This window comes from Sciurus vulgaris (assembly GCF_902686455.1).
Source record: "Sciurus vulgaris genome assembly, chromosome: 2".
NCBI lineage: Eukaryota > Metazoa > Chordata > Mammalia > Rodentia > Sciuridae > Sciurus > Sciurus vulgaris.
This window is the reverse complement of record NC_136462.1, coordinates 23,286,836-23,296,389: the sequence shown is the minus strand read 5'-3', so window position 1 is coordinate 23,296,389 and position 9,554 is coordinate 23,286,836. Positions and strand designations below refer to the sequence as shown.

The window sequence follows — 9,554 nt, the reverse complement described above, 5'->3', positions numbered from 1 at the left end:
TGCCTCATTTGAGTTGTTTTCTGAGAGGATTTCTCCTGCTTGCTTGCATTAGGGAGAACCAGGCAGGGAGCGGAAAAATGGCCAAGTCACACAATACTACATAAACCCTTCAAGTACATTTGTATTTAGCAGGATTTCTTAAGAGCTGACTCTGGAGCTTCACCATCTTTTATAATGTTATTTCTGCTGGAAAGTCCATCTGCTAATTCAAACATTAATCAAATTAATTTGTGTGCTGGGCGTTATGCCAAGCTCTGGACACACACTGCTGAATAGGACAGATTGGTGCCTGTCTTCTTGGGATTTACCAACTGGGAGATCAAGATTACACAAATATTGTAAACAATGATAAGAAGGGCTATAAAGAAAAAACAGGGGTAAATAACAGATGGATCTGATTTAATGTAGGCACAGGCAAGTTTGAACAGAGACCTGGGGGGGCGGGGTGGGGTGGGGGGTGGAGAGTGAACCGGGTCAGGGGAAGATGTCGGGCAAAGAGGCATGGCAAAGCCTTAGGGCAGGAACAGTTGCAAGAATCGAAACAGGTATGACTAACACAGCATAACATACATCCTCCATTAATCTTTTTTCATTCGTTCATCTATTTCAGGAAAATGGACGTGGGAGGTCTAGTTATAAATCTGTAGACAAACTGGGCTGGTAAGTTACATTAGAAGCTCCTAAAAGTTGAAATCAGGGAAACAACCTTGGTCTTGAAAAGTTCCTTCAGGCCACTGTTTAGGTAGTCCACGAGGTTGCGGCTGATGTCCGATTCACTGTGTCACCCTGTCTTCCCACAAATCGTAGCACCAGTTACATGCAGAGAAGTTATCACCAAGCAAGTCAAACACTGGCGATCTGCATTACCAAGTCAAGAACTACAAAGGTTGCTGATGCTACAGAGAAAAGGAACCGGTGATTGTGGAAGCCTCATCTCCAAGACTCTTCCTCCTTGTCCTCCCCTGCTGATCCTCTCCATGGGGAGATGGAGTCTGTTGCTCTTCCATATGGCATCCTTTGAATCTGAGCTGGCCTAAGTGATGGATTGATGCCGTGGAAATGGTATTTGGGATTCCCGAGGCTGAGTTCTCCCCCTGGACTCAGGATGCTAGCTTGGAGGCAATTTTGCAGGCCTTGAGACAACCGCACATGAAGCGGATTGCCCATCTCCAGCCGTTCTGGCTCATCCATCCCATTCCATCCAGGCACCTCAGGGTGGGAGCTATTTTGGATATTTTGGCCCTGGCAGATACTAATGGGAAAAAGGTTTAGGTTCTAGTCAAATGGCTCCTCATACCATTTGAGTCACCCCACCCGACACTAGACATGGTGGACCAGAGAGGAACTAACCCTCACCCGCTCCAGATGGGTTTTATCTTTAAAATTGTAAAGCAGCATGGAATACCTGTTAACACTGCTTTAGAAGTGCGAGGTAAGAGTATAACAGCTTGACAGAGTGGACAAGTTGACACGTAGACAGGGCAGATTTTACAAATTTTGCTGTTGCTCTTTCCCCATGGCACTATGTTGGCCCCTCCGTTATAAACCTTACCACACCACATTAAGGACAATGGAATAGCATCATAGTTAAGAACTTGGGTTTTATAGCCAAGACAGTCTTTTACTTGAATTCCAGTTTTATGACTAACATTAGCTGTGTGATCTAATACAAGTTGCTTAGCCTGAGCTTGCTTCCTCCTCTGTTAAGTGGGAATGACATGAACTGTGCCAACATCAAGGAGGATTTTTCAGTTCAATAAAATTTGTAAAGCACTTAGTGTCGGTCAGATGTCGTGTTTAGTCAGTGGTGAAGATGATCCCAGAGTACAAGAGCCTCTTTCAATTTATTCTTTTCATTTGTGCTCATTTTTAAATTCACTTTACATTTCAGTGCCTGGAACATAGTCTAGATAAAGGCTGATGGACAAAATGAAACCTTGGGTTATAAATTTATTATCAGTCTTTTTAACACGAAGGGCGACTTGGCCTGTAAATTGTCTGGAGTTGACGATTTTAGGATGACGAGTGTGTTATTTCCACCATGAAGGCCTGTAAGAGTCTGCTTTTAGTGAAAAAAGTCAATTCGATTACTTCCAGCCTTTAAGATCTTCTGTGGTTGGCTAGGGTCCTAGCAGTTTGAGACTGGGTGCTATGCTGCCTGTAAGAACCACATGAAATGAGCAGTTTGCTGAAGGCCACCCAGTCGGTCCAGACATTTTTTCCCTTTACTATTCCCTCTGTACTTTTTGGGGCCATTCAGTGGGGTTAGGACTGATCACTAATCTCTTGGGATCAAACATCAGAGGAGCAGCACCCAGGAATGCAAGACCCCACTGTAGCCTGTGGAGGTTGTTGTGTCTGAATCTGCACCTTATGTATCTGTCCCATTTGTCATGACTCTTGTCCTGACCTGGGGACACAATTATAAAGCTCCTTTTAATAATGGTAATAGGCCAAAGGAATTGTAATTACTTTTTCTGCAGTTGAAGTGAGGGTTTCATGCCTGTTCTAGGCCTTTCCTCTATTTCACTACTCTAAGACATAATGTCCTGTTCATGACTTACTATATTGTGTTTGGTGAGACCTAGTTGATTCTTCTGTGCCTTAGCTAACCTAAGTACACAAAATATCAATTTTGTTATGGGACTTTAATTGCCTGAAATAAGTAATACAATACAGATATCGATTAAACTTAAATCTTCAATTACCCTTTTCTTTTCTTTTCAAAAAAGAAAGGCTGTTCTTAACAGTTCTTGTGGACAGTTCCACTTACAGCACATACTTCACTTCTAGCCAAAATGGGACTCTTAAGCTAGCTGGGGTCTATCTGTAAAGCTATGGGTTCAATCCCTAGCACCAGAAGAAAAAGTACTATAGGGAAATACTGTACTGTTCTTACTCTCAGTCCTGTCAATAAATTTCCAAGCATGGTTTAAGATGTTACAGGTCAAATAACATTGACCAAAGAGTATATAAAAGAACATATATGTGTAGGTTGGAAAAATTCAAGTAGATTTTACACGAGTGTATAAAGGAAACAAAACCAGCTAGAAGGTTCCCTCTGTTCCCCACCATGGGTGCATGCACACGCACAATCAGGATTAGTCTCTATTTGGCTCAGATTTCATTTAGGGGGAAAAAATTCAATTAATCACAATTTCCTTAGAGAAGCATACTACGGGCAAGGCCATGGGGCAAGAGTGGGGAAACCCAGATGGCCAGACTCTGAAACTCACAGCTGTGCTTTTCATATCCTGAAATAAATGTTTCCAAGAAATGAGGTTTCTGTTCATATTTAAATCTTGAATCATATAAAAGTCAATGAAATCTTCATTTGCAAAGTCACAACCCTTAGGAGATTTAAATCTCCGAATGCTTACAAGGCACATGAGAAATCATGCTCAACCCTGCGAGGCTAACTTCAACAAAGTTCTACCCGGAGGTAGCGAGAAGGCAAAAGAAGGCTGGATTGGGCAACAACAAATATTTACATGAATATTTTGAAGGTCAGCTGATGTAGGATGATATACTCAATTTACATGAGAAAAAAATATGTGGGGCTTTTAGATACAGGATTTAGTATACAATTAAGAATTAACACTAGGTCATGTTTAAAAGAAGTTAATCCAAAGAATTTGTCCTCTAAGGAAAATCAGAATTTTGTTCAAAATGAACACTAACAATACACTAGGCTCATAGAATTTTCAGAATCTAATTATAATTGTTCAATCTAATTGTTCAATAATCTAATTGTTGTCTAATCTATAATCTAATTGTTCAATCTGATGGCTTTTAGGTGGTGACAGAAGTCACACAGAAGTATGACAGATTCCTGACACAGAGGCACTTCCTTTTAAACTAAACTTCATTTTATTTTTATTTGCTTATTCATGGAAACTATCCAGAAACTAAAAAAATTTCCTTCTTTTGTTTTTCATAGTTTCTACTACAGAAATTACCTTCTAAATTTTTACTTTTACATCAGTCAAGTATATGCTGTAATTTAGTGCAAGCAAATCTCAAAGCTAGTGTAGGCAATCTAAATTAGCACAAAGGAAGTTAAAGAGGCTCTTTCTCATCAAGTTTCATTCAACGAAGACTGAGCACTGCATTTTAACAACTCCTCAGAAAGGGGCTAAGTGGTAAGTAGGCATCACACCCAACTCCAGGCTGAATGGCCCAACTGCTATTGGTATACCTCTCATGTCCAGCATCCCCACAACTTTCATTTCACCCAAGGTCACCTGGGGTGGCTGGCTGTGCTCCTTGAAGTGAACATTAAGATCCAACTTGCCACAATTTGCATTCTCCATTTTATCCAAGGTTCTGGGCCTTCTAAGCTGTAACATTCTGTCTTGATCACCTCTGAGTTGGCTGTTATGAAGCTGAGGGCCAAAATTGTATCCCCTGATTTGCACTTTTTTTTTTTTTGTGGTACTGCTGGGGTGTAAAGCCAGGTCCTCATGCATGCTGGGCAAACACTCTACTACTGAGCTACATTCCAGTCCCTGATTCACATTTTGCATACAAAGCTCACTCCCAGTTTAACAGTTATTTTCCATTTCCCTTTTACTCAGATCTTCTTACTTATTCTAACTAGATTTTATTGTGTTGTAAGTTGACATCTCTGCAAACTTTAAAAACTTCCTGGGACTAGAGAATGAGCAAATGCACTTTGGATAAATGATGCTATAACTGGGTTAATTTAAGGTGAATCATGTTATCACAGGCTGATTTAGGAACAAACATCAGAGATTTAACAAATGGCAAATTCATATTCTCCCTAGAACAATATTTGACTTACAGGAATCTGAATTTCAGAAGTCGAAAATGATTTCAATGAATTTCAGGGATTCAAAGTGCCCCCCAAAAAATGTTTTCCAGAAGCTTCTAAATTTCTGAAGTTTCCTTAGTTAAGAGGAGTAGTTGGAAAAGTGCTTTGTGGTGGTACACTACAGGATACAGGAAAACCAGAGGCAGAATCTTTATTTCACAAGTTTCAAGATACAGTATAAAACGAATCTGTACATCTCTCTATTAACAGGGTTTGTCTGTTTACACAATTATATTACACATCACCAGCTTTTATACTGCATTTCATTAAATACAAAATAAATTCACAAAAAAGTCTACATGGTATTCCTTCACAATGCCAGCATGGTCTTTTTAAACTTCCTCTTCTAAGTATGTATAGTGGTTACTTGAATCATACTAACATTTTTTTTTTTTTTAATGAAAGAGAAATAGTGTTAACTTGTCAATCCAAATTAGTAAAAACAGTACATGTGAGATGGCTCCCTGCACATAACCAAGGAATCTTTCTTGTGTATAAAATCAGACTTTTTACTTGTACAAATTGTCATCCTAAGACCCAAATATTGTCATTTGGGGTCATTTTAAATTTTCTTGAAATATCAAGTGGATGGAGAAATTTAGCTTCTTTTCAATGAAACTACACATTTAAAAACCAAGTAGTGCCTCAGAAAATATGGCATTCACTAATTGCATATTTTCACTCATATTTGAGCAATGACTGATGAAAAAGTTTGCATAAAAATAGAAGTTTTCTTTTGCTCTGGTTATTTTTTGCATACTTCTGGTCCAAATATTGTGTAATATATATTAGGTTCACTTTCAAAACAAATACCAGCTGTCTTTGGAGAAAAATAGCCCTGCTACTCTTGGCAGGTAAAGGGGCTATCTACCTGAATGAAGCATCTTGTTTTTGAAATGTGCATGTGAAATGTTAATCCAAACCTCTGTAGAGGAAGTTTTTGCAGATGTAGTTGGACATTAGTACACATGCTACACACATGAAGAACTGTGGTTTTCATCTACAGGCTAGCATGCATACTTCCAAAACAATGGTTTGAAGAGCAAACATAAAAAGCAGAGAAGAGAGGGAAAAACAAGTGAAATTCTCTATATAAAATAATTAGTTTTCCTGGAGGCTCCTTAACTAAATGAACCATCAGATCATCACCAGATCACTGGTGGAAGTTTCTAAAGCTTCCCAATGGTAGAGACAAAACAGTTTAGTGGTAAAAGTCCCAGAAATTAGCCTTATATGCAGAAGGGTAACAAATCCTCAAGAACATCAAGATAATTGATTCATAAAGTTTATCTGATTTAAGTACTAAATAATGAATTCTGATTTCTATTTTCTGTGCCATTGACTATTAATCAAAACTAAAGTAAGCCTCACCCAGAAAACAGAAAAAACTTCAAACACACACACACACACACACAAAAAAAAATTGGAAAAAACACCCACCAGTGCCACCTTTGCAAAATAAAATAGAAGCAAAATGGATGGTTTCAAGACTGAAACTGTTGGCTAACCAACCAAGCTAATGCACAAGAGAAGAGAAGCTGACTAGAGCACTAATGTCATCACCTTCGAAGGCTGAAAGACAGACTATAAAAGGCATCAGGAAGGTGGGCTACCATGGAGAATGAAGCCACACTCTATCTGGTAAGTCTAAATTCTAACATTAAAACTCCTGAATCCTGGAGTTAGTTTAATGTCACTGACATTAACTAGCTTTAGTTATTGTCACTTTATTCAAATGGATGCCATTTGATTATATAAGTATTGTGCATTAATTTTAGGAGAAAAACCAAACCCAATTCCTATTTGCTTAGGTACCATGTCCCATGAACAAAAAGAAAAAGGGAGCAAAGTATTTTGAGACAGTCTTTAAAGGAAGCCATAAGAACTGAGTTATTTTACCATTCAAATTTCTAAAAGCAAGTGGCCCAGGGTAAAAGAGGAGGTAGAAGCAAACCAAGGAAAGGATATCTGCAGTATTAATAATAAAAAAGGACACAGTAAGGAGTAAACTAACAGGAAGTCTGTTATTACATGAAGAATAAGACTATACTTTCCCATCCAGCCCAAGTGCATGCTGTTTAAGAAATATCTTCTCCAAGTATTAATGGAGGGAAGTAAAGATAGATTTTTAAAAAATGCTATCTAAGGAGAAATGAGGTGGATGGTGCAGGAAAAAACTGGAAGTTGGTAGTCATCTTACAGGGTTTTTCAACAAATCTTTTTTTTTGAATCAGGCTCTTAGTATGTTGCCCGGGCTGTTGCTTCAGCCTTGGGAGTAGCTGGGACTGCAGGCATATGCCATCATGCCCAGTTTCTTCAGCTTCTAAATTAAATTAATGCCTTCTGAAGAACTGTGTGTGGCTGCTACATAGATTATACTTATTCTGAAGAGTGGGGGCTGAGGCAGTCATGAAGACCCTGACAAATTGTTCCATCTGCACTCAAGTTTCTAAGTGCAAGAGATCAAGGGGGTCACTATATTTATAAGAGCTGTCCAAAGCAACATTACACTTTTGAGGGCAACATTTCATACCGCTTACAGATATGCTTTTATATGCAACCACCTCTTCAAATTTGGAAGCAAATATCTGGGAGGAAAGTTTGCTCACCAGGTTTCCCTTAATATTCCAAGCATACAAAAAAGTATACAACTTCACATTTAAATCCTTCATGTTCATTATAAACTAATTAAATCTAATTCTAAATAAAATTCCAACTTCAAAAACCAAAGCATTACAACTCTACAAGAAATAAATTCTTCAAGTTTTCTGGCAGATGAGGGATTGTGGGTAAAAAGTCCAAAGGTTAATATACAAGGACTGACATTGGACTGCTCACTAATGTAGGCTCAGAATAGATACTGAATGGCAAATACCACCACTTAACCATAAAAAGAAATATAAATTTGGTTTAATTCTTTCATGTGAGAGATTACTTGAAGTTCTCAATTTTCTTTTTTGTTATTTTTGTTTTCTCCCATCTATTTAACCACGTAAACATGAAGTGTAGTAGCCTTGAATTTCCTAACATTAACAGTGGGAAGATGGTGAATGTGACAACTAAGCAAATGGTTAACTTTTTATTATAACATAAAACTATCAGAAATAAAAAGCCACCTGAACATACAAAATAGTCCAAACAGGCCTTTGCTTTTGTCAGTCACTGAGCTTAATCCATCTTCAGTTCTCCGAGTTTAGTATGATAATGGTAGTTACTGTATGCCATACCCTGACAATGATATTTCATATTTGAAGAATTCAGGATGTTGATATCTTCTTTGAGCAGTAAAAAATGCAAAGTATTTTAAAATAAAATCTGGGAACAAATACTTCAACTTTTGGGAAAGTGTATCTATGATCTTGGTACCCATCCAAAGATCTTCAATGTTGCTTTTTAATTTCTCTCAGCTAGTCCAACCTCTGGCTTCTGGGTCGAGGATCTGTACCACTCAAACAAGCAAATTACATTAAGTAGGCGGGGAAAATTCACGTTAGTGCAACGAGTCAGTTCACAGAGGTTTACATATATTCTATTACAAAGAAGTGATGTTCACATAGAACTCTTTAAAGCCTTTCAGTCTTTGAAGGACAAAAGCATGGTATGAAGTGTGACCATCACCTATAAGAAACTTCCCAACCTTCCCTTTTAAAATAAAAAATATGAGGCATATGTATACTTGCATGTGGTCTGGTAAAAATTTCTCAGTTATTTGCAGTTCCAAAATACTTTGAAGACATCTTTTTTGTTTTCTTTTTCAACTTAAAAGGCAAGTTTACTTTCAGACTTTTAAACATATGGGTTTTCCTTTTTACACTGATCAGTTTTTAGTGTCAATGCACAAGACCTCAAAGACGTTTGATATAAGAACTTATGCCCACTGAAAGAATGACCAAAAAGATTATAAAGAAAGATAGCCGGATGCAGCAGAAATTACTTTGAGTGTCTCACGTGTTTCCAAAAAAAAAAAAAAAGGAAGAAAGGAAGAAAGAAAAAAAGTGAAAAGCCACTGAGAGTTGTTATTCCATATGGCACTGAAACAAACATTCAACTTAGTTAAGTTACTTTTCCCTGAAAATAAAGGCATCGGATTCTAAGCAGCTTTAGGAGTTCAATGCTTCCTTGTGCCTCTTCCAGGAGGTGGCCACTGATCCCAAGTTCTATATCAAATGCAAGTGTTCTCAGCATACAAGTTCCTTTGTTTTCACTGGTCAAGGCTGGATGGTGGCTGTTACTGTGGTGGCTGCTGCTCTTGTGGCCCCTCCTGCTGGGGTGGAGCTGGCCGTGGCCCTGGAGCCCTGGGCACAGGCATGTCTTGGTGCTGCCTCTGCCTGTAAGCTATAACTGTTCCCAACAGCAATGCAATGATGGTCATGAGGTAAAGATCCCACTCGGGGCCCAAGAGCTGGTCCATATCAAGTTGGGTGAACATGTCACGAATCTTAAAGAAAACAATGTAAAACTCATCATCACTTCAATGCCAGGCAAGGAATCATGAAAGTTACATCACATATTAGAGATAAATGCTGAATTAATTAACTGCTTTTTCAACATGTTTTAAAAAAAGGTTTTAAAAGCTTTCGACTGAAGTTCACAATAATGTGTCTCAGGAACAGGGTTACTATAGAGATTGACTATATACAATGTCTAAGAGGGTTCCCCCCTGCCACTGGTAATTTAATGTACCAGTTTCCAATCATCTTCCACAGAAAAAGATGGAAAG

The 9,554-nt window shown here is 38.3% G+C and overlaps 1 protein-coding gene across 1 annotated transcript in view; it reads right to left on the bottom strand.

The window, feature by feature from the left end:
• Positions 1 to 5,143: 5,143 nt before the first annotated feature.
• Positions 5,144 to 9,554, bottom strand: part of SEL1L (SEL1L adaptor subunit of SYVN1 ubiquitin ligase) — a 59,698-nt gene continuing 55,287 nt past the window's right edge. Inside the window, exon 21 of the mRNA XM_079128057.1 lies at positions 5,144 to 9,272. Within this exon, the coding sequence (XP_078984183.1) occupies positions 9,063 to 9,272 (210 nt within the window). The 3' untranslated portion in view covers positions 5,144 to 9,062. The remainder of the gene's footprint in view (positions 9,273 to 9,554) is intronic.